We start from the raw sequence: 24,778 nt of genomic DNA, 5'->3' as shown, positions 1-24,778 counted from the left end.
ATGCACTGTTGTATTAATAAATTTTTAAGTTTACAAAATATGTTCCCGACGAGCTACATCATTCCATAATATACAACAAACGCAACAAAGGCTCATAAAAATTCTAATGGAAACAAATTAAAAGTTTTAACTGCACGAGCTACATCACTCTTGTGCCACTGCGAATGTTTTGATAGAGCAGCTTTAGCGTCTTTGATCCCTTGTATATGATCCTTAATGTGATTTTCATCCTGTAATCAATACCAACTCAAAACACATATCGAAATGTGAAGGTTAGAAATATTCGCCATCAAATTGTCCTTAGAGACGGTTCGTGACGCCGCTCTAGAGACGACATAGAAACAAACATAATGCCGATGCAATCACATGTGTAGACGACATAGAAACAAATGTAAGATCAATGTAATCACATGTGCACACATACATACAAAGACGAGATGTAATGAACATATTGGGACCCCCAAGATCTCAACAACTAGCAGTTGTCATCGTCATGGCTTTACGTACCATGGCATCACGGTATTCACCATGGCATAAGAGACGCTCAAAAAAGCTTTGAAATACCAATCATCATGGTTTTACGTACCATGGCATCAGAGACGTTTTCTTCAAATCAAATAAAAACTGTAAAATAGTAATCATCATCATGGCTTTACGTACCATGGCATCATGGTATTCACCATGGCATAAGAGACGCTCAGAAAAGCTTTGAAATACTAATCATCATGGCTTTACGTACCATGGCACACAGACGTTTTCTTCAAATCAAATAAAAGCTATTAAATAGTAATCACCATCATGGCTTTACGTACCATGGCATTACAGACGCTAGTTTTGTGGAAAATCTGCAAAACCTTAAGACAATGACTAGTTAATAGATGGCTGCTTTGTAAAATCACGTGAAATATTTTTGAAAAATATTGTCGAGATTAGTAGCATGTATCAAGAACCAAAGCCATGATCAATGGAGAAAATAAAAACACAACAAATAATATCACCTTGAACCATGGATGAAGATAATAAAAACGCTCATGTGACTTCACCCATGACATCATGGAGCTCGAATTGGTGAAGTCAAGATGTATTAGATCTAATCTTTCCTCGTAACAAGCATCCACAAGACAACTTCCATTTTAGTGTGGGAAAAGAAAATAAAAACATAACAAATAATATCACCTTGAGCCATGGATGAAGATAATAAAAACGCTCATGTGACTACATCATGGAGCTCGATTTGGTGAACTCAAGATGTATTAATCTTTCCTCGTAGCAAGCATCCACAAGACGACTTCCATGTTAGTGTGGGAAACAACCCTAAAAACTTGCTTTTAAAATAATCCTTATCTTGTGTAATCCATGAAAGTAGAGGGGATGGAGGAGCAACGTCCGACATGCCTAGGGGCTCTTCACATTCTGCAGCGCACCCGTCTCCAAGCTTGGAGTGGAGGAATGATCGGCAGTGGATGCAAGCACTAGATGTTCATGTTGTTGATGCCCCCATGATGACAAATTAAAGTAGCTAAGCATATTTGACGTGGTGATACCAGTCTGTGGACTAAAAGCACTAGACAAGCTCGGTGGCTCTTCAAGAGGCACTTATCACGAGGGTCATGCTGAGGATAGCTAAAGACACGAAATGTAGCACTTTACAGAGAGGATGTGGTGCAAGAGAATCATTAAATGAGCCCTGAGAAATCTCGTAGATTAAAACACAAGCCAGGCTCTAGATTTCTAAAAATAACATAATTGTGCTTTTTCTTAAAAATGCTCACGCTCATTAGTTGCTACGTTCAGAATATAATTTTGTTTTCAATTTGATGCTATTTTAAGCATCATCGCTATCGTCGGCATGAGCCTCGTGCTTTTTCACTCTCCAGCCAACTTCCATATCCATCCAACGTAACGTGGCCCATAACGTTCATGAACTTTCGTATGCCCTGCGCATTACAAACAGTATTCGAACAGAAATCAAACATCAGCGACCTGCAAGAATCAAGCACCAACGTGATTATTATTAGCGACAAGTTTATTATTAGTGACCTGCAAGAATCAAGCACGAGGCTCATGCCGATGATAGCGATGATGCTTAAAATAGCATCAAATTGAAAACAAAATTCTATTCTGAACGTAGCAACTAATAAAAGCGCTACTACAGACGTTGCTGCAAAATCATTTCTCTTGCTTAAGTGTGCTACCGAGACCCTGTGTTGCGTGCATAAGTGAAGGCCTTTCTCTTGGCGCAGGCCTATGGCCTTACGTATTCCCGAGGTGGTCTAGGGGTCCTACTGGCACACGCAAACACCTCCTTATGTTTCTCTTGTCGCTCATAAATTTGGAAATCCAAACAGAGATCTTCTTGAATCTCATGCAATTCAAACAAAATATTAAACGATAATTTGTACAAGTATATACTTATCTCCTCTTCATGGTCTTTGTGGTCGTGCTCTCCGCAGCTCTGATACCATGTCGAACCGGAGGGAGAGAGAGAAACTAGACGAGAGAAGAGAGAGAATACACCATCATATGCAATCCCCAAAGTGTGTATAGAGCACACACTAAGTACACATATATAGTGGGGACGGGACGCCTAGATATACATAGCATAGGGGTTGGTATATATATCTCCAACAGTGTTTGTGGAAGATTTTGTTGAGCCCTTGTTGTCATATACTATAGACAGTAATGTAAGCTCACAGGACATTTATGACATTGTTTTTTCTTTTCATTGGTTGAAATGAGCAGGCTAGAGGTATGTCAAAATGGCTAGTGCATACATTGCGTGATAGTAAATTGAAAGCACCTTTGTCTAGTCGCACTCGTTGAGGCTCTCTCCATGAATCTTATGCAGCACATTGTTATGCTTTGGCTGTTTCTAGCTTACATGATGTCGATAAACCTTTGTCTTTTGATGAATCACATAATTCAAAAAGTTGGATGGCTGCCTTGCAATCAGAATATGATGCACTAATAAAAAAATGATACATTGACTTTATGTGATTTGCCTCCTGGCAAAAAGGACATTGTTACAAAGTGGGTTTAAAAGTTGAAATGCAAGCCGGATGGTGAGATTGATCATTATAAGGCTTGACTTGTTGCAAAGAGTTATGCACAACAAAAAGGCATAGATTATGAAGAGACTTTTGCTCCCACTTTTCGTTGACTACTATGCGTTTTCTATGTGCATTGGCAGCTCATTTTGGTTGGTATGTACATAAGTCAGACATTGTTACTGCTTTCTTGAATGGTAACATATTTGAGGAAGTTTATGTAATGAAGCCTCTCGGTTTTATCAAGGACAAGAGGATAAAGTGTGAATATGTAACAAATCTTTGTATGGGTTGAAACAATCTCCTTGTGCTTGGTATGAGAAGGCTAACACTCATTTGGTCAAACGAGGCTTTTGTAACCGTCCTACAAAAAGCACATTGTATGTAAAGCGTGAGGGTGATGTACTTTCATTGTGGTTCTCTACATGGATGATTTGTTGATCACTGAACCAAATGAGAGACATGTTACTGAATTTAGGCTGATTTGAATGCTTCTTTCAAGATGAAATATTTGGGGTTGTTGCATCATTACTTGGGTATATAGTTTAAGCAGTGTGATGGAGGTATTTCCTTGTGTCAAAAAAGTTACATAGAGACATTGCTATGTAAGTTTGGACTTGAAAATTGAAAACCTATTGCCACTCCCATGGAAACAAGTTTAAAATTGTGTCTTCATGATGCTCGTGATCCTGCATATGTCATTCTTTACCAAACTGTTGTTGGATGCCTCATATATGTATGCAACATGAGGCCGGATATTCAGTTTGTAGTCTCACAAGTTAGTAGATTTATGCATAGCCCAAGGTCTAAGCATTGGCAGGCTGTCAAGAGGAGTTTTCACTACTTGAATGGCACTTTACATTTTGGTTTGTTTTATCCCAAGGGGGATCATTGCCGCTAGACTTACATGCTTTTTTGAACTCAAACTGGGCTAATTCTTTTGGCAGGTGAGTGAACACAAGTGGTTTTTGTTTCATGCTTTGCAGTTCTGGTTGAGCAAGAAGCAACCTACTGTGGACACTTCTAGTTGTGAGGCTGAGTACAGGGAAGTCTTCACAGCTACGGTTGAGTATGTATGGCTTAGACGCCTTATGGATGATTTGGGTGTTGGACAGGACACGGCAAAAACTATCTACACTAAAACTAAGAGCGCATTGGTAGTTGCAAGGAACCTAGTTTTTCATGCTCGCACAAAGCACATTGAGGTGCATTACCACTATGTCAGGGAGAATCTCTCAAGAGGACCCAAGACAGTGTTATGTGCAGATGAGCAATAGAGTTATGTTCTTCTATTTATCCATGGTGTTCTTCATTGATTCTATCTCTAGTATCATCTTTTAAGTATGCAATTAACTACAGTTCCTTGTCCCTCTACTGTTATTATTCTCTTAAATATTGTTAGGCCTGAAGCCCCTAACACTTTGGCGATCCTGTTGGCTTTGGCCATGGTGCTGAAGAGGAATGATATGGGCAAAGGAGAGACTTTGGGTTCATTTGCAAGTGCTTGACTATTAAACTTCTTGTTTAGATTCCTGCTCGTCATTAAGAAGAGGATGGGGTGTAGAAGGGCCTGTTTATTTTCCATGAGCTTATGGAGGTGATTAACATTTTGACGAATAGGTGTATGCCATGTGTGCAAGAATGGTGGGTGTGTAAGAGATGTGTAAGAGTGGTCAAAGGATGCACTTTTCCCCCCAAAAGGAGGTGGACAATTTTATGATTTTTGGCCTTCCATAACTTCTACATATGATCTCCGATTTGAGAGGAGATCATAGATCTGCAATCTACACGTCGATCTCTTTCCGTAGGTATGCTACATGATATGGTTTTACCCGCTAGATTTTCCATTTTGGGGGAAACTTTGAATTCAAATGAACTAGTCGTTTTGCCTGTATGAATTCAAAAGCTGTCCTTTGATTACTTTCTTAATACTAAAGGTTTGACTTCCTTAAACTGCCAAAGAAAGAGGCCCTCCTAGACCCCATTCTCTTGCAATGTTTTTGTTGTGGTGCCCAAAAAGGCACAACCTAGAAGAAAAATGTGTTCAGGGTTCTATTTGTTTTCAAGTTTCTTTTAATTTTCAGATCCTTGACAGCATGCAGATAGCAGTTTGGAATCTACAGTTTGCTATTTGCAGTTTTAGGCAATGTGCAGTCTGCACAATTTGCATTTTGTAGTTTGCAGTTCAATTGTTTACATATTTCAGATTATAGCATTCAATTTGTAGAATGCGGTTTCAGTTTTTCAGTTTACAGAATGCAGTTTCAGGTATTTCAGTTTGCATGCAGTGTAAGCAGTTTCAAGGTTTAAAGAGGTACAAATGCTCTCTATTCTTTTGGTGTGTGATTAATGACAAAGAAGAAGAAAAAGTGTGCAATATGTCAAAAGTATGAGCACCGCACAAAGGAATGCCCTTACATGTGCAAGCCTTGTCAAAAGGAAGATGTATGTGTCAAATAATGTATGCATAAACTGTGCAAGAAGTTGTATCAGATTGTCAGATCTTTTTGAGATGCATCAGATCATGCTATAAAGACTTTAATTTGTAGGAGACTAAGAGAAAGGTTGAGAATGAGTTAGTCAAACATGGATATTTGAAGTTTGATGCAAGCTAGATGGAGTCCAAAAGATGTTGGTGGAAGAAAGAGGAAGCTAGGAGCAGCTCATGAGCCAAAGGATCCAAGAGGACTGCCAGCTATCCCCAAACCTCACATCAAAGAGACTTGTATCTTTGCAAGAAGAGAACAAGAGCTACCCAAAATAAGAGTTGGCGATTGAGAAGAAGGGAATGCAAGTGGGAGTGAGCAAAAGAAGCCACCAATACCACATACCAACCCGTATACCAACCTCGGACATCAATCTTGAAGAGGTTGAAATTCAAGACGAGATCAGATTACAATGTACTAACGGGAAGAGACAAATATAGTTGAGGACATAATGTGTTTTGATGATGAGGATGATGTGATGAGTCGGTTTTTGATGTATGTTGATAAGGAGTATCCCACGAATGACATTCCAATAGGTGTTTTTGCTGAAGAGGATGTGCTTTTTGGAGCCTTGAGGACTGAAAGCCAATTTCCAAACATCGATAAGTTATTCAGGTTGTGAAGATAATGATCTCCAATTTCAAGTCCCTGAATTGTAATTTTCAATGCCGAAGGTCCCTGATTTACAAAATTCCATAAAGCAGGTCCCTGAACAAAAACTTATTGATTTGCAAAGAGATTTTGTTCCTGAATTTCATGAATTTCAAAGTCTTATTGTTGCTCAAGCAATAATCATCAACAATCTCTCATTAGATTTAAAGAATAAGAGATATTCAAATCAAGTGGCAACAAATCAAGCCATTTTTATGTTCGATCGACTTCAAGAAGAGAAGCAATCATTAATCAAGAAGTGTTCACAGGATCAGTATCTTGTCAAAGATATTCAAGAAGCATTTTTTGACAAAGAAGAAGAAAACTACAGGTTCTCAAAGGTAAATAATGGAGTTCAATCTTTGATTTCTATAATTAAAGGATACAGGATTCAAGTGACTGAAGCGAATTTTTTTGTCTAGAGAAGTCCAACATGGGGTGTTTGCTACAAATTTCTACTTGTGTTCATTGGTGTAAAAGTCTTTGCTGGAATTTGCTGATTATTTTCTTTTGGAAATGGATCAAGTGGAAAAAGGGTTTGGATGAAAGAAGCATGAAGGATGTTGTGGAAGAATATGAAATCAAGAAATTTCAAATTCAAGTTCAGGTGCAGGAGATTTTTGAAGTGCAGGAAGCTTCGTCTTCAATACTTGCAACAGGCGACTGAACAATTACAGAATATTGTTTATGTGCAGGAGACTAAGTGTGTATTGAAGTATGAATATTTACAAGGGACTACAATGTACTTGCAGGAAAAGAGCACTACATTATTGTATTTACAGGGAACTGAACATATGCAAGAGACTAAATATTTGCAAGAGATTGTATATATGAATCACGAAGTGAACTTTTTGCTTGAATGTTTGCAGTGGATTGAATGCATAAATTAGAAGTAAAGTAGGATAATTTTGTTTAAACTAAAGCTATATGAAGACTTGAATACTCAATTTGTGATGTTGAAGGGCCAAAGGATTCAGCTATTGCAATTAAGATAGATTGAATAGTATGCAAATATGGATGTTTGGGAACAAGGAGATGAGAGGAACCTAAAGAATAAGTATGATGACTTAAAACATGATCAACTGAATCAACAAGTGCAGCTTAGCTCAAATCAAGTACAAGTGCAGATGGACACTATTATGGAAGAGCATATACAAGATGAAGTTCAAAAGAATCAAGTTCAAGATGTAGTGCACGATGCAGCAATGACAGATCATGAGGAAGCAGGAGCACAGCAGTCAACTTCACATCAAATTTTTATTATAGAAGATGACATACAACCTACAGATAATGTCAAAAGTACAAATGAAGTTGTTCAAGTTTTAGAAGATATGAAGTTTGCAGAGACAGTTGAAATTCCAAAAGAAGTTGAAGTTGTAGGGGAAATAAGCAAGCAAACTGATACTGAGCTTGATGATGCAGGAATTCATTGAACTCAAGAACAATTTTCTTTTTAAGTTTTGGGCGTTTGTTTTGAGTTTTGTCAAGCGATTGCGGGCTTTTCACAATGTTTTTCAAACTTTGCCCACCGGGTGTGCCAGGTGTTACATGCACTGATGCCTCAATAACAGTTCAGTAATTACTTGTAAAGACGGTAACTAAGGTTGTGACTTTGGGATCTAAGGGTATATTTACACCATTGCTTTGTAACAAGTTAACAAACTATCATATGAAGGGAAAATGGCACTTCCTAGTTCGGTAGACTGACAGTTGGGCAGTTGAAGGGTCTTTTAGTAGTTCAACTATGCCCTGATGCTTGTAATCCATGTGTGTTATGCGAGAATGAGCAATACTGATATGTTCTTCTATCTATCCATGGTGTTCTTCATTGATTCTATCTATAGTATCATCTTTTAAGTATGCAATTAACTATTGTTCCTTGTCCTTGTATTGTTATTATTCTCTTAAAATACTACTAGGACTGTAGCCCCTAACAATTGTCTCGTGAGAAGTTTGAAGCTTTTCGCAAATATTTGGGCTTACTCCCCTTTGTGGACTGATTGTGTCCTCAAGGCATGGCACTTCCCTTTACTCTATGTGCAAGCTCTTGTTCACCGCATCACTCCAGGGGGGATTTGTTACTATATACATGTGGTAGTGATGTGTGTGAACACACTTAGGACCGCCGAGGAATTTTTTCCCTCACTAGGAGGTTTTTTCCTGTGTGCATTGTATATACGCCCATCACTCTAGGACTATCTATCTTTTCATTGCACACTAAGTAAAACACTCTCTGTTGTGTGCCTTGCACTTCCTTTGTCTTCTCCAAGCTATGTGTGTTTTCCTGCAAGCCTATTTCCAACATCTTTTGCACTTTTTCCCCTTCCACCTTATATTCCTTTTGTCGCCCGACCCCCCGACCCCGCATACTCTCTCTTCACCGGATTTTCCCATTAGCAATAGCATTAGTGGTAGGGAGGTGGCGAAAACATGCGCATACACACATGTATATATGTATGTACATATAATAACATATATGATCTATAACTATGTGTGTATATACATGTATATATGTGTGTGTGTGCACATATATATATATATATATATATATATATATGTACATCTATATATATATATATATATATATATATATATATATATAATATATTATATAGACGTTGGTGCAGCCAAAGTTGGTCTGTGCAGGAACGCGCTCTATACTGAGCTATGGGTGCTAGCATGCGCATGGCAAAGGGATAAAGGAGGAATGAAGGCCTTGGGAGAGCATGTCGTGGCAAAAGTGTATGTCTAACGTGGTTTTTTACGCCAAACATGTCCCCAAAATGGTCCAGGTGGAAAAGCAGATAAAGGTGCCCGGAATGCTGAGTCAGTGTTCTAGAATTTGGTCTTTGAGATGCTTTAGGAGCCCGTCTAGACGGCTCGTCAAATGAAGTCCGGGTGTGAAAGATATGCCAGTCCGAAGATGGAAAGCTTCGCAGGTCCCAAAGAGTTTTGTGATGTGCAGAGAGTTTGTTTTGGTGTGGCAGTTTTTAGTGCAATAAGTCTGTTTGTGGTTGAACATGAATGTTCAACAGGGGGGTGGGCAATGATGGTGCAACCAAAGTTGGTCTTTGCAGGAACGCGCTCTATACCGAGCTATGGGTGCTAGCATGCGCATGGCAAAGGGATAAAGGAGGAATGAAGGCTTTGGGAGAGCATGTCGTGGCAGAAGTGTATGTCTAACGTGGTTTTTTAGGCCAAACATGGCCCTAGAATGGTCGATAAAGGTGCCCGGAATGCTGAGTCAGTGTTCTAGAATGTGGTCTTTGAGATGCTTTAGAAGCCCGTCCAAACGGCTCGTCAAATGAAGTCCGGGTGTGAAAGATATGCCAGTCCGAAGATGGAAGGCTTCGCAGGTCCCAACGGGCAGAGCAGGTACAGACAGGTGGCCAAAACTGGGATAAGTGGATACAAATGTAAAGCTCAAGTTGTGGAGCATACCGGTCTTTTCGGTTTGCCATTCGAAGCTCAAACGAGCAAGTTATGACCTGAGAAATATTTGTCGGGGGTCGGGTACGTGCTCATCGGGCCACATTGGTAGGCTCGTCGTCGCTCGACAAGCATGTTTTTAGGGCTCGCCAAGATTCTGAAAGATCGCATGGAAGGTGGGGAGTTAGCCGAAATTTATGGCTCACAGATCAAAGTCGTGGGCATTGAGATGGGCCCAATTCGAATTGGCAGATAATCATGGCGGGAAGGGGTCGGATGGTTTTCCCCATTTTGGCTCGTGTTTTCCGAGGCCATGGTACCAAATGGTGGGGAAGCGCGAGGGAGCAGGTACAAACAGGTGGATCTCCCATGTGGTATGAGCGAAAAAATTAATGGGCGACGAACTCGGGCACCGACGACATTGAAATAAAATGCTTAAGTGCTCTTAGTTGTAAATAAAAGGAGACAAGGGAAGGTTGAACTGGGAAGGAAAGAAAAGGAACTTAAGCTCACAAGCAAAAGAAAAAGGGACGCTTGGATTGAGAAAGCAATAGCCGCCGGCGCTATTGCTAAAGAAGGGTTTTTTAGAAAGTGGGAAAAGAGGGGAAGAGAGAAAAAGAGGGAGGCAGCGTTTTCGAGGGGGAAGGCAAGGGCTTGGGTTTTTTTTTTTTCTTTGGCTTTGAGTTGGGGAGAAGGAGGAGGATTTCGTGTGCAGTGTGATCGAACCAGACCCCCCAAGGGAGAAGGCTCGCTGGGAAGCAGTTCGGAAGAGCAGACACTGGGCAAAGGAAAAGGCCAACGAAGGCTACCAAGAAGGAGAATTTCATGTGGAAAGTGGTCGAAGCCGACATGTGTCGCCTATGAAGCGGCTTGAAAGAGCGAGCGCCTTGCGGAGAGGGCGGCCAGCAAGGGCTATCGAGGCGTGAAGTTGCCGCCGATGCGAAGCTGGTGGTGAATTTCCCCGTTGAGGCGTGTGTCGACGGGTTTCGGTTTCGTCGAGGAAGTTGTGTGCCCCTCTGTATAAAGTGGCGATGGCCATGGTGTATCTTGGAGCACGGTTCATGGGGTTTGTACATAGTTTCTGGTTTGAAGGAGAAGTTGTCACTGTCGATTTTGGCGTCGTCTCCCCTCCTTCCCCCCTTTCTTCTTTGCTCATCTCCAAGGTGTGTGGTGCCGGTGTGTGTGAGCATGTGCGTCCCCGGGCCCCATGTGTGTGTGAGAGGGTGAAAGAGAGAGTGGTGTTGAGTTGTGGAAGTGCGGAAAGTGGACCAAATCGGTGTGATCACTGTCTGAAAATTGTGCAGGCGTGTGTGCGTTGGGCGAAGTGCAGGCGAGGCCCTGCTAGTGTGAAGTGTGTTTTTGAAGGTGTTTTCGAGAGGACAGGGGTGCTGTGAATACCCTGAGCTATATAGGGGCAGTTTTTTGTGTGTCGGGTGTGTTCCCCATTCCCCCTCTCCATCTTCTGGTGCCCCCACGGAGGAGCGCACTGATGCTCCTAGTTGAAGTCAAAGCGGTGATTTTGGTGATGCCAAAGGTGCGGCCTTTGAAGAGCAGGTGTTCCTAGAGAAGTAATGGCTTGGACGGGATTTTCCATTTTCACTGGGGTCGAAGATGCAGAAACCTGGATCCGAGACTATGGGTTGTTCGCGCTAGAAAGCGGTTTGTCGAGGGAAGAAGGTGCGGTACAGGTGTTTCCTCTCCTGGTTCGTGGTAAAGCGAGGCTATTGTTTGATGGCCTGCCTAATGAGGAAAAGGTGGATCATGAAGCACTGGAAGCGGCTTTTCGAAGCAAATATGTAGCAAATGCGCAATTGGATGAAGTAAAGAGAAGGCTGGGCAATTTGAAGCAAGGCTTGGAAGCGGATTTTCAAGAGTTCCTATGGGAGTTTGAGGTCCTTTGGGGAAAGTTGATAAAGGTAACTGTTGTCTGCTGATAAAGGTAACTGTTGTCTGCTGATAATGTCGGGTTTTTAAAGTTGAGCAAATTCATGGATTGCCTGCATGAAGAAGTAAGAGAGAAGGTGGAGATTGATGGCCCGGTGTCATACGAAGAAGCGGTGGCTCTAGCGAAAGGGCAAACCAAAAAGATTCTCCAAAAGCGTGAAGCTAGACAGGGTTTGCTAGGTGTTGTGATTCCAAGACAGTGTGATGCGGTGGTAGCCGAGCCAAGGACTGTGCAAACAGAAGTGCATGTGCAAGAGGGACCAAGGGTTCTGTGGTTGCAGAGAGATAGGGCGGTTCCTATGGCGAGGATGCCGGCTAGAGAGGCTCCAGTTGTGGAGGATGCACATGTGATTCCAAATCGGGCAAAGGATGTGCTACCAGGCTCAAGTGTGACTGTAGAAGCTCCATCAGAGGGTGGTAAAGGTCAAAGGGTTCGGTTTGTAGATGAGATCGAAACGATGAAGCTAGGGGGGATTCCCGAGCTTGAGACAGAGGACGAGGTTGATCCAAGTGAAAGTAGCTCTTTGGATGTTGACACAAGTTGGGAGACCGAGTGGTCTCAGTCCAGGTATGATGAGTTTGATCTCTTGCAAGTGAGTGGAGATGTGGTGAATGCATGTGAAGAGCAAGGATCAGTGCAAACCGTTATGTTCGGTGGCGACCAAGTGGAGGAGCCCGAGCCTATACAGGTGATGATATGGAGGTGAAGGTGATGTGCGGTGCCATGTTAATGGCCATGCTAATGAAAGTGGCAGTGGAGTATGCCATGGTAGTGCAATACGTGCAGAGTTTTTCCAAGAAGGATGGAGGAACCTTGCCTATGGGAGAGGACGAGGATAATGCGATAGAGAGTGAGTTTCTCTCTTCCTTGATGGAGCATGATGCAGCAATAGAAGAGATGCTTGAAGAGCAGGTGATGGAAGCCGACAAGCAACCGGTGCTTATCGACCTTGAAGGGCCAATTGATGAGGGATGATGTTGGAGTTGAGTACATGGCAGGTGTGAAGGCGAGGGTGGAGCCAAAGTTAGAGGTGCTTCCTACGCAGTCAGCGCCCTCCATGACACGTGATGTGGATTCCAAGGCCGTGTCCAAGCTTTCTAAGGAGGTCTGTGAGTGGTGGTTGAAGGGGATGCTGATAAAAGCGGCTGTGCAGTGGGCTGTTGAGCAAGTACATGATTTACTGGATGAGAATCTAGCTTTACATGGTTGGGAGGGTGGATCAAGTATGTTAGGTCTGTTCGGTGCAAGCGACGGTGCAGGTATGTCTTTGGATGGTGAGCACGATGGTGCTCTATTTGGTGTTCTTGGAGGTGCTTTGTTGCAAGCACGCAGTATGCCATGGGGTGCATGGAATAATAGAAGTATGTTGTTGGCGGTTTGGCTATGCAGTTGGCTATGTGCCCTGGTATGGCATTATGCAAGGGTGTTACAGGTGGACGGAAGAGACCAATACATGGTGTTTGACCCAGGCGGTTGATGACAGGTAAAGCAGGGGGTTGGGCAATCCGCATGAACAAAGGCAGCGGGTAGCAAATGCCAGGATTTGTACATATGTTAGGTGGTTTTGTGATGTGCAGAGAGTTTGTTTTGGTGTGGCAATTTTTAGTGCAATAAGTCTGTTTGTGGTTGAACATGAATGTTCAACAGGGGGGTGGGCAATGATGGTGCAACCAAAGTTGTTCTTTGCAGGAACGCGCTCTATACCGAACTATGGGTGCTAGCATGCGCATGGCAAAGGGATACAGGAGGAATGAAGGCCTTGGGAGAGCATGTCGTGGCAGAAGTGTATGTCTAACGTGGTTTCTTAGGCCAAACATGGCCCCAGAATGGTCCAGGTGGAAAAGCAGATAAAGGTGCCCGGAATGCTGAGTCAGTGTTCTAGAATGTGGTCTTTGAGATGCTTTAGGAGCCCGTCTAGACGGCTTGTCAAATGAAGTCTGGGTGTGAAAGATATGCCAGTCCGAAGATGGAAGGCTTCGCAGGTCCCAACGGGCAGAGCAGGTATAGACAGGTGGCCAAAACTGGGATAAGTGGATACACATGTAAAGCTCAAGTTGTGGAGCATGCCAGTCTTTTCGGTTTGCCATTCGAAGCTCAAACGGGCAAGTTATGGTCTGAGGAATATTTGTTGGGGGTCAGGTATGTGCTCACTGGGCCACGTTGGTAGGCTCGTCGTCGCTTGACAGGCATGTTTTTAGGGCTCGCCAAGATTATGAAAGATCGCATGGAAGGTGGGGAGTTAGCCCAAATTTATGGCTCACAGATCGAAGTAGTGGGCGTTGAGATGGGCCCAATTCGAATTGGCAGATAATCACGACGGAAAGGGGTCGGATGGTTTTCCCCGTTTTGGCACATGTTTTCCAAGGCCATGGTACCAAATGGTGGGGAAGCGCGAGGGAGAAAGTATAGACAGGTGGATCTCCCATATGGCATGAGCGAAGAAATTACTGGGCGAACTCGAGCACCGACGACATTGAAATAAAATGCTTAAGTCCTCTTAGTTGTAAATAAAAGGAGAAAAGGGAAGGTTGAACCGGGAAGGAAAGAAAAGGAACTTAAGCTCACAAGCAAAAGAAAAACGGAGGCTTGGATTGAGAAAGCAATAGACCCCGGTGCTATTGCTAAAGAAGGGTTTTTTAGAAAGTGGGAAAAGAGGGGAAGAGAGAAAAAGAGGGAGGCAGCGTTTTCGAGGGGGAAGGAAAGGGCTTGGGTTTTTCTTTTTCTTTGGCTTTGAGTTGGGGAGAAGGAGGAGGATTTCGTGTGCAATGTGATCGAAGCAGACCCCCCAAGGGAGAAGGATCGTTGGGAAGCGGCTCGGAAGAGCAGACACTGGGCAGAGGAAAAGGCCAATGAAGGCTACCAAGAAGGAGAATTTCATGTGGAGAGTGGTTGAAGCCGATATGCATCGCCTATGAAGCGGCTTGAAAGAGCGAGCGCCTTGCGGAGAGGGCGGCCAGCAAGGGCTATCGAGGCGTGAAGTTGTCGCCGATGCGAAGCCGGTGGTGAATTTCCCCGTTGAGGCGTGTGCCGACGGGTTTCGGTTTTGTCGAGGAAGTTTTGTGCCCCTCTGTATAAAGTGGCGATGGCCATGGTGTATCTTGGAGCACGGTTCATGGGGTTTGTACATAGTTTCTGGTTTGAAGGAGAAGTTGTCACTGTCGATTTTGGCGTCGTCTCCCCTCCTTCCCCCCTTTCTTCTTTGCTCATCTCCAAGGTGTGTGGTGCCGGTGTGTGTGAGCGTGTGCGCCCCCGGGCCCCCTGTGTGTGTGAGAGGGAAAGAGAGAGAGGTGTTGAGTTGTGGAAGTGCGGAAAGTGGACCAAATCAGTGTGATCACTGTCCGAAAATTGTGCAGGCGTGTGTGCATTGGGCGAAGTGCAGGCGAGGCCCTGCTAGTGTGAAGTGTGTTTTTGAAGATGTTTTCGAGAGGACAGGGATGCTGTGAATACCCTGAGCTATATAGGGGCAATTGTTTGTGTGTCGGGTGTGTTCCCCATTCCCCCTCTCCAACGTGTATTTATATCTATGGATACATATGTGCATGTGTGTGTCTATATATATATATATATATATATATATATATATATATATATATATATGTATGTATGTATGTATACATGTATCTATATGTATGTATAGATATAAATACATATATAATCTATAAATATGTGTGTGTGTGTGTGTGTGTGCCTCTAATATATTCTCTCTCTCTCTCTCTCTCTCTCTCTCTCTCTCTCTCTCTCTATGTCCATGGTGAGAGAGAGAGAGAGAGAGAGAGAGAGAGAGAAGGGGGGGGGGAGGGAGGGAGACATCATGGGAGTCTAAAAAATGGATGGAGGGAGAAACAATGAGGAAGGGTGTAGGATATGGATGCAATTAAGCATGGTGATGGCAGTAGGGGGGGGGGGGGGGGGGAGAGAGAGAGAGAGAGAGAGAGAGAGGGAGGGAGGGAGGGTGGGAGAGAGGACATGTTAAGCGTGTGGGTGAGGTATAGAAACAAAGGGATAGAGAGAAAAAATCGAGAGAGAGAGAGAGAGAGAGAGAGAGAGAGAGAGAGAGAGCAGGGTGGGTGGGGGGGGGGAATGTTAGCAGCAAGCTAACACGGATACCATCTTTCGAAGTTCTCATTGTAAAACACTTATTATTTTGATAAATTGGGAATATTGTAACTCCTATTTTCTCGGATATAGTCTGTAATTAATGAGCCTGGGCTACAAGCTTCCGGATTGTATCAAACTGTCATTACCCAGCTTTGGTAGAACTCCCAGATTATTAGTTTTGACCACCAAAAACCTTGGCTAAGGTATAAAAGCCAATTTTTATAAATTATTTTCAAGTTTTGGATCATGAAATACACAGCATGAGCTAACACTACTCACTCCTCTCCTTCTCGCTTCCTACTCCCTCCCCGGTTGTCACATTGCAGTCGCGTTTGTTGCATTGTAACCGTAGCTAAGAGCTCGATGCATTGACGTAAGCAGTTCACAGCGATTCGTAGCTTCTGACGTCACCGAACCACGGCCTAATTTCATCATAACTAGGAATTTACACTTTCAAATAAAAAATTAAGCATAGGTGGGATATTGGGGCATCATTGCTAAGCATTTAGATGCATTCTTGGTCGAAAACGATTAGGTCAAAAATCCATTGCTGTTAATAATCGCGATTTTGGAACTTGACCTAAAGTGGGATTTGATATCATAAGCATGTGTGCTTAGGTCTTATAAACATGTCCTAAAAGTTTCGTTATGGTTGGATGTCATTTGATGCTGTAACCGATGTGATTTGTTTGCCGATGAGCGATTGGCTTTTGGTGATTTCAATCACTTGAGTGTAGCTTGAGTTAGATGCGAGTTGTTAGTTGTTTTCTAAGAGATTGACAACCTCTTGTAGCCTCTATACACTAGTCGAGTCAGCTTCATCCCATGGATTGACAATTTAATCGTGGTTCTCGTTAATACTGCAATAAGATAGGATGGTGAGGTTAGACATGCATCCCACATTCGGCGCCGTTGCCGGGGAACGAAGATACCTAAACAAAGGAAAAACACGAGCGTCTTGTGAAGTTATCTTTTAACTTCTTCTAGGATCGCCTAGAGTTCAAAAGTTTCTTTTAGAAACCGCATAGCGTAAGATTGTCGTCTTTTGTTGTGTAGAGGTAGCTTGGAAGTAATCGTACGTTCTGGGTGCCTTTAGGATTGTAGGATTAGATTAGGATTTTGAGGATGATTGGTAGATGAGACAAGTCTTGAAATCAATGCTCAGAAAACCATAAAAGACAAGAAAATGAGTGTTTGTGGACACTTTTCACTTTGCACGAGAATCTTGGAGTAGGGTAAGTAGGATCCGAGGTGGATTTTAGAACATTACTCTCTCTCAAAGAATCAAGTGTGAGTTGTTATTGAAAGTTACAGAATTTCAGGTCCACAGCTAAAAATAGCACGAAAAGACTCGAAACCACTCAATCCGACCGGAGAGTAAGCTTAAAAGTTGTATGAACCAGTTGGTAAGCTCAAAGACACTTCGAGGTAAAAATTTCAAGAGTTGGCCAAAACTCAGATTATTTACTTTTTCTTGACATTTTAGGCCAAATTAAGTTTTGACTTGATTCATAGGCTTAAAATAGCGCACGTAAAGATTGTCTTTGAAAAATTTGCAAAAAAAAGTGTTCATTTCAAGCCTGAAGTTAATAATCGCGATTATTAACTTTCTGCTCCAAATTGACCAAGGTTCATACCATTGACTCATTGCATGTGTACAAACAACTTTTGTAAAGGCCCAAAAGATTTGGATCACCAAACTGGCAAAAAACTGGGTAAAAACTAAAGTTTGTACTGACTTTTTGAATCTTGAGTGTAAATTGGGAAAAAAATTGTCCAAACTTGTTAAAATTTGATTCACAGGCTTATATTGATGTGATAAACATGTGTACATGTTCAGTTCACCAAAAAGATGCAAAAAATTGTCAGTTTAAATAATCGCGATTATTTACATCTGCTCCATTTTTCAGCTTTTTGGACCAAGTCAGCATACCACTAGTTTTACTATGTTGTAATAAGCCCACAAACCAAAGTTGATAAGATTTGGATCACTGGGTTGAAAATTGTGACCAAATTTGCAAAAGTTAGTCTGCGGACAAAAAATTGATGACCATTTGAGCAAAAATTGTCCAAACTTGATAAAACTTGGCTAGTGACCTTAACTTGAGGTGCTTAACAAATTTGCGTCAACGTTGGGACAAAAAGTTGCAAAATTTAGCGGAGTAAATCATTAGGCAAAATTTGGACTCACAAAGGGGCCCTTTAAGGAGTTTGACTTTACCTCTCTCTACCAAAACGAGCGCATGGATAATTTTTTGCAAACAAACTCCAAAGTTGACGGAGGTTTGACAGTTAGAATGTCCTCTTCAAGCTCTATCTACTGATATATAGCATGCCATGAGATTCCTCATATTTTAAAAGATTCTTTTTTTGATTCACCTATGATGTAACAACTCTATCCGAATCTAAGTGAATCAAAAAAAGAATCTTCTAAAATATGAGGAATCTCATGGTGTGCTATATATCAGTACATAGAGCTTGAAGAGGACATTCTAACTGTCAAACCTCCGTCAACTTTGGAGTTTGTTTGCAAAAAATTATCCATGCGCTCGTTTTGGTAGAGAGAGGTAAAGTCAAACTCCTTAAAGGGCCTCTTTGTGAGTCCAAATTTTGCCTAATGAATCGCGATTATTTAGATCTGCTTCAAAACTTGATAATTTTGCACATGTGAGTATACCACAAGGTCAAGCATATCAAGTAGACCCCATAAATCAATTTTGGTGAAATTTGGATCACAAAAGTGAGACTTAAGCCAGATTCTTGAAATCAAAGTCTACGGACACAAAACAGTTGATAAACTTGATTAGATTTTGTCCAAACGTATTGAAACTTGTCCAAGGACTTTAACAGGTTGTATACTTGCCAAACCAATCCAAAAAGTGCAAAAAACTAGCAAAAGTAAATAATCAAGATTATTTATTACTGCTGCCCAGGGACATCAGTTCTAACTTTTGAACTTGTACAGTATTAGACCAACATAATACAAAGCCACCGGGCAATTTTTGTTACTATATACATGTGGTAGTGATGTGTGTGAACACACTAGGACCACCGGGGAAATTTTTCCCTCTTTAGGAGATTTTTTTCCCCCAAGCATTGTATATACGTCCATCACTCTAGGGCTATCTATCTTTCCATAGCACACTAAGTAACACACTCTCTATTTTGTGCCTTGAGCTTCCTTCATCTTCTCCAAGCTGTGTGTTTTTCTCTGCAACCCTAATTCCAACAATTGGTATCAAAGCTGGTTACGTCCCCCCGGGCTTAGTTGCCAGCTGCTCCAGCACACGCCTGCTCACTTTCTTCAATTATAGTGAGGTTTGGTGAGCGTTCGCACGTCGACAAATATTTCGAGAAAGCTCATAGAGTTGAGTCTGCTCAGATTTCTTATTCGGGCTCATTTCGGCCTCCGTTTCCACTACAGACAGGTCTGCACAGGCCATTTCGTCATTTTGTGCAGAATTTCTATCAGTGCCAATTTTTGCATAACAGGTGCCTTACAGTCTTCTACGGTTTGCGCTATATAGCACGTGTTGTTCTCGCTCTGTTTCTCCTATTTTCGGGCAGTTTTCACATCAAGTGCAACATTTACCATGGCTGACAACAACACAGATGTCTTCAAGATGTTTGATGTTGAGGACAGGTTGGATGGGGACAATTACCCTATGTGGGCTTATATGATGCAACACGTTCTTGTGTCAAAGGGCGTCTGGAATATTGTGCAGGGCATTGATGTACATCCTAGTTCTGAGGATGTAGGCGATGTTGACGATGTTGCAGGTCTTGCTGCAAGGATTTTTGTTATTAGAGTTGTTTTGCCTACGGCACAACAAGCTCGTTGGAATGTAAAGGATGCGCATGCTCAAGCATTAATTGCGTTGTCTGTGAAGCGCACCATTGTTCCTCACATCCGTTCGGCGAAATCTGCAAAAGAGGCTTGGGATATTTTGGTTGTTCTTTATGCAAGTCGCAATGAGGCTAAAATTGCTTTGCTGCCTAAAGAGCTGGAGTCGAAGATTATGCATGAGAAAGATGATATGGACACTTTCCTTGCTAGTGTCAAGGATATCAATGAGCAACTTATTTCTGCAGGTGAAATCATTTTAGACAGTTCCCTTGTGCAGACTGTTCTTGATGCCTTACCAGATTCTTACCAGACTTTTGCTAGTACTTGGAGACTTATGACCCAAGGAAATCCATAGGTTGTCGAGTTCGATGCATTATGCACATTGCTATTGCAAGAGCCACTTTCTAGAAAAATAGGACTAGGCAACGTGCAGTTGAACAGGCTTTTATTGCTTCTCAGAGAAAGGGTGGTAACAGCAATACAGCCACTTCTTATGGTTCTGCTGTGAATGGAAAAAATGATGTTCCTAATGCTTCTATTGGCAGTAATTCATCTGAAAATACTGGTGAAAAGGGGAAAAACAAAATGCGTTGTCATTATTGTAAAGTTAATGATCACTTGATCAAGTCGTGTCCTAAGTTGAAGGCCAAAGAGGCTAAGAAGAAAGAGGGTGGTTCCACTGCAAATGCTAGTTCCACTACAAATGCAGCCATTGTTGAGTCTTCTGTGAAAGGAGACCGTGTTGTTGATGTTGATGCAGAATGGACTTTTAGCGCAGAGTGCACTTACAATCCTGTTGTCCATGATGCATGCTTGTCAGTTGCTGCAAATTCACATGTGTGGTATTTCGACAGTGAAACTACAAAGCACATTACCTCACATCGTGAATTGTTCACCTCTCTCGAGTCTGTCTATCATGGGAATTCAGTCACTTGTGCCAACAATGCCTCTTATCCGGTTCAGGGAGTTGGAAAGACTGTGCTTACTACTGCAAATGGCAGTTCCTTCACACTTGTCGATTCACTTTATGTACCTGGGATCAAGAAGAATCTCTTGTTTGTATTCACACTTGCTAGAATTGGACTTGTAGTCAAATTTATGGATGACAGATGTACAGTTCATGATCTCAGTTTTGGTGATGAAATTGTTGCATCTGGCCTTTTGTGCCATGGGCTGTATAAGCTCACTCTGTATGACAAGTGTGGACAAAATTTTGCAAATGTTGTTGCAGATTCAAGGGCTATTTCAGATGCAAAACTTTGGCATACACGTTTTGGTCATCTGAATTTTGCCAGTTTGCTGCCTTTGCAAAAATCTGACATGGTTGCTTCTTTGCCGCCTCTTGAAGCACCTGTCAAACATGTTTGTGAAGGCTGTATTTTGGGTAAGATGTAGCGTTCTAAGTTTCCAAAGGATGGTTAAGTTCGGGCCACATGCAGGTTGCAACTTGTGCATAGTGATGTTTGTGGGCCCATGCAAACTCCGTCCTTGGGAAATTACCTTTACTTCGTGGATTTATTGATGATTACTCCAGGCATGCTTAGGTATTTCCGCTTAAAGCGAAGTCCGAAGTTTTTATGTGCTTCAAACAATTTCTAGCTATGGCTGAAAATGTCTCAAAATGTACTATGGGCACCTCCGTTCCGATCGAGGGGGGGAGTATATGCCTCATGAATTCAATGCATTTCTGGCTAGTCGTGGGATAAAACACCAATGTAGAGTGCCTTCTACATCTCAACAAAATGGTGTTGCTGAGAGGAAAAACAGGTCACTTACGGAAATGGCACGATGTATGGTCAAAAGTCAAGCTTTGCCGCATTCTTTTTGGCTTGAGGCCATCATGTGTGCCACTTATGTACTTAACAGGTGTCCTACAAAAGCTTTGCAGTCTATTACTCCATATGAAGCATGGCATGATAGAAAGCCTTCTATTGAGCACATGCATGTTTATGGTTGTTTGGCAAATGTTTTGGTGCCACAAACACAGCGCAAAAAATTGAATGATAAGGCTGTCAAATGTATTTTTGTTGGTCATAGTGGTCATAGTGCTGAAAGCAAAGGTTACAGGTTGTATCATCCACAAACAAAACATATTCTAGTTTCACATGATGTAGTGTTTGTGGAAGATTCTGTTTAGCCCTTGTTGTCATGTACTCGAACAGTATTGTTAGCTCACAGGACATTTATGACACTTTGTTGCCTCTTTTCAGTGGTAACACTTTGTAAATTGGATGCACCTTTGTCTAGTCGTACTCATTCAGGCTCTCGCCATGCATCTTATGCATCAGATTGCTATGCTTTGGCTGTGTCTAGCTTACATGATGTTGAGGAGCCTCTGTCTTTTGATGAAGCACGGAATTTAGAAAATTGGATGGCTGCCATGCAATCAGAATATGATGCACTTATAGAAAATGACACATGGACTTGATGTGATTTGCCTCCTGGCAAAAAGGGCATTGGTACGAAGTGGTTTTACAAGTTGAAATGCAAGCCGGATGGTGAGATCGATCGCCATAAGGCTCGACTTGTTGCAAAGGGTTATGCACAGTAAAAAAGCATAGATTATGAAGAGACTTTTGCTCCCACTTGTCGTATGACTACTAAGCATTTTTTATGTGCATTGGCAGCTCATTTTGGGTGGGATGTACATCAATCAAACATTGTTACTGCTTTCTTGAATGGTGACATGTTTGAGAAAGTTTATGTAACACAGCATCACGGTTTTGTCATAAAAGGACAAGAGAACAAAGTGTGCAGATGTAAGAAGGCTTTGTATGGATTGAAGCAATCTCCTCGTGCTTGGTATGAGAAAGATGACACTCATTTGGTCAAACGAGGCTTTCGTAACAGTCCAACAAAAAATTGTATGTAAAGCGTGAGGGTGATGTACTTCTCATTGTGGTTCTTTATGTCGATGATTAGCTGATCATTGGACCAAATGAGAGACATATTGCTGAATTTAAGGTTAATCTGACTGCTACTTTCAAGATGAAAGATTTGGGGTTGTTGCATCATTACTTGGGTATACAGTTTAAGCAGGGTGATGGTGGTATTGCCTTCTGTCAGAAAAGTTACATAGAGACATTGCTATGTAAGTCTGGACTTGAGGATTGCAAACCTATTGCCACTCCCATGGAAACAGGTTTGAAGTTGAGTCTACATGATTCTGGCGATCCTGTTGATGTCACTCTTTATCAAACTCTTGTTGGCTGCCTCATTTATGTATGCAACACAAGGCCGGATATTCACTTTACAGTCTCACAGATCAGGAGATTTATGCATAGCCTAGGGTCTAAGCATTGGCAGGTTGTCAAGAGGATTTTCCACTACCTTAGTGGCACTTTACATCTTGTCTTGTTTTATCCCAAGGGGAGATCATTGCCGCCAAACTTAGATGCTTTTTCGGACTCAGATTGGGCTGCCTCATTTATGTATGCAACACAAGGCCGGATATTCAGTTTGCAGTCTCACAGGTCAGCAGATTTATGCATAGCCCAGGGTCTAAGCATTGGCAGGCTGTCAAGAGGATTTTCCACTACCTTAGTGGCACTTTACATCTTGGCTTGTTTTATCCCACAGGGGCATCATTGCCGCCAGCAGACTTAGATGCTTTTTCGGACTCAGATTGGGCTGGTTGTTTTGACACGCGAGTGTCCACAAGTGGTTTTTGTTTCATATTGGGCAGTTCATGTATATCATGGTTGAGCAACAAGCAACCTACTGTGGCCACTTCAAGTTGTGAGGTTGAGTACAGGGCAGTCTTCACAGCTACAGTTGAGTGTGTATGGCTCAAACGCCTTATGGTTGATTTGGGTGTTGGACAGGACACTGCCAACACTATCTACACTGATAGTCAGAGTGCATTGGCAGTTGCGAGGAACCCAATTTTTCATGCTCGCACAAAGCACATTGAGGTGCATTACCACTATGTCAGGGAGAGGCTCTCAGCAGGAGAGATCAACTTGGCTTATGTGCCAACACAGGACAACCCTGCAGATCTTTTCACAAAGGTATTGTCTTGTGAGAAGCTTGAAGCTTTCCACAAAGCTTTGGGCTTACTCCCCTTTGTAGATTGATCATGTCCTCGGGGCATGGCACTTCCCTATACTCATGTGCCAGCTCTCGCTCACTGCATCACTCGAGGGGGGTTTTATTACTATATACATGTGGTAGTGATGTGTGTGAACACACTAGGACCGTCGGGGCAATTTTTCCCACTTTAGGAGGTTTTTTTCTCTCAAGCATCGTATATACACCCATCACTCTAGGGCTATCTATATTTCCATAGCACACTAAGTAACACACTCTCTATTGTATGCCTTGAGCTTCCTTCGTCTTCTCCAAGCTGTGTGTGTTTCTCTGCAACCCTATTTCCAACAATTTTGGGTTCAATCATATTCAAATTGGTCCATGTTCACTTAGTTTCCAGGTTGCAGATTAATCCTTTGATTTTTTACTAAAGTCAAATCTGAAAGTTAGTTTGACTCCCATAGCTCGATTTGAGGTGATACACATAGACCAATCACGAGAGTTAGCAAAAACTCTATTGTCTTTATAGAAGAATATCTAACTTGATCAAATTTGTACAGGGATCAGGTTGCAGACGAGGAATCAGTGACTTGACAGAAAGTTGCAATCGAATCAAGTGGAAATTGACGACAGGTCAATCCAAAGGTAAGTACTCTAAGCAGGGCTTCATAAGTCTTTATGAACCTTAGATCTGGTCATGTACTAGGGAATCAGGGCATACTCGGAGAAACCTCCAGTAGAGGATCCACCGAAGAAAGCGTGAATTAAGGCAATTCCTTGCACACAATTCTTGAAGAAGTCTCAGAAACTTTATCAGATTCAACATCTGAAATGTCTTCTTACTCGACTCACTTGGAAACGGGAACGACAATGCGCTATAAGCATATACTCTCTTTTTACAAGAATCGCCATGGAGCCCAGGTTTACCTGGACCCTAACAAGGAATATGTTGTTTGCATTGATGACCATGGCATTGAGTTTGAAGAAGAGATTAGCGAAAACAAACAAGGAAAAATGTACATGGACAGAAATGGAACTCAGTATGTACAAGTCGAAAACCTTGATGTGGTAGATAAATGGGGGTTAGAAGTAAACACCAGAATCCCAGATATGTCACCAAAAGAAGGACCACCAACTTTAGAATTCGAGGGATACGATCAAATAGATTTGAAGCCTTTGAAATGGCTTAGTACGGATAATCTTAGGATCGGAGTCTATTGTTGAGAGGATAGAAACGTAAAAGATA

General features: G+C 42.2%; 1 protein-coding gene across 1 annotated transcript; it reads left to right on the top strand.

Moving 5' to 3' along the window:
• The first annotated feature begins 6,737 nt into the window (after positions 1-6,737).
• On the top strand, positions 6,738-7,179 carry LOC147422206 (uncharacterized). The gene is made up of 3 exons (XM_086503036.1): positions 6,738-6,791; positions 6,880-7,026; positions 7,108-7,179. The coding sequence occupies exons 1-3, from the start codon at positions 6,738-6,740 to the stop codon at positions 7,177-7,179; spliced, it is 273 nt and encodes a 90-aa protein (XP_086359162.1).
• The last annotated feature ends 17,599 nt before the right edge of the window (positions 7,180-24,778 follow it).

The sequence above is a fragment of the Adiantum capillus-veneris genome, chromosome 27, assembly GCF_014529385.1.
Source record: "Adiantum capillus-veneris isolate H3 chromosome 27, ASM1452938v2, whole genome shotgun sequence".
NCBI classification, from domain to species: domain Eukaryota; kingdom Viridiplantae; phylum Streptophyta; class Polypodiopsida; order Polypodiales; family Pteridaceae; genus Adiantum; species Adiantum capillus-veneris.
The sequence above is the reverse complement of the archived record's forward strand: the minus strand, read 5'-3'. Positions and strand labels throughout refer to the sequence as shown.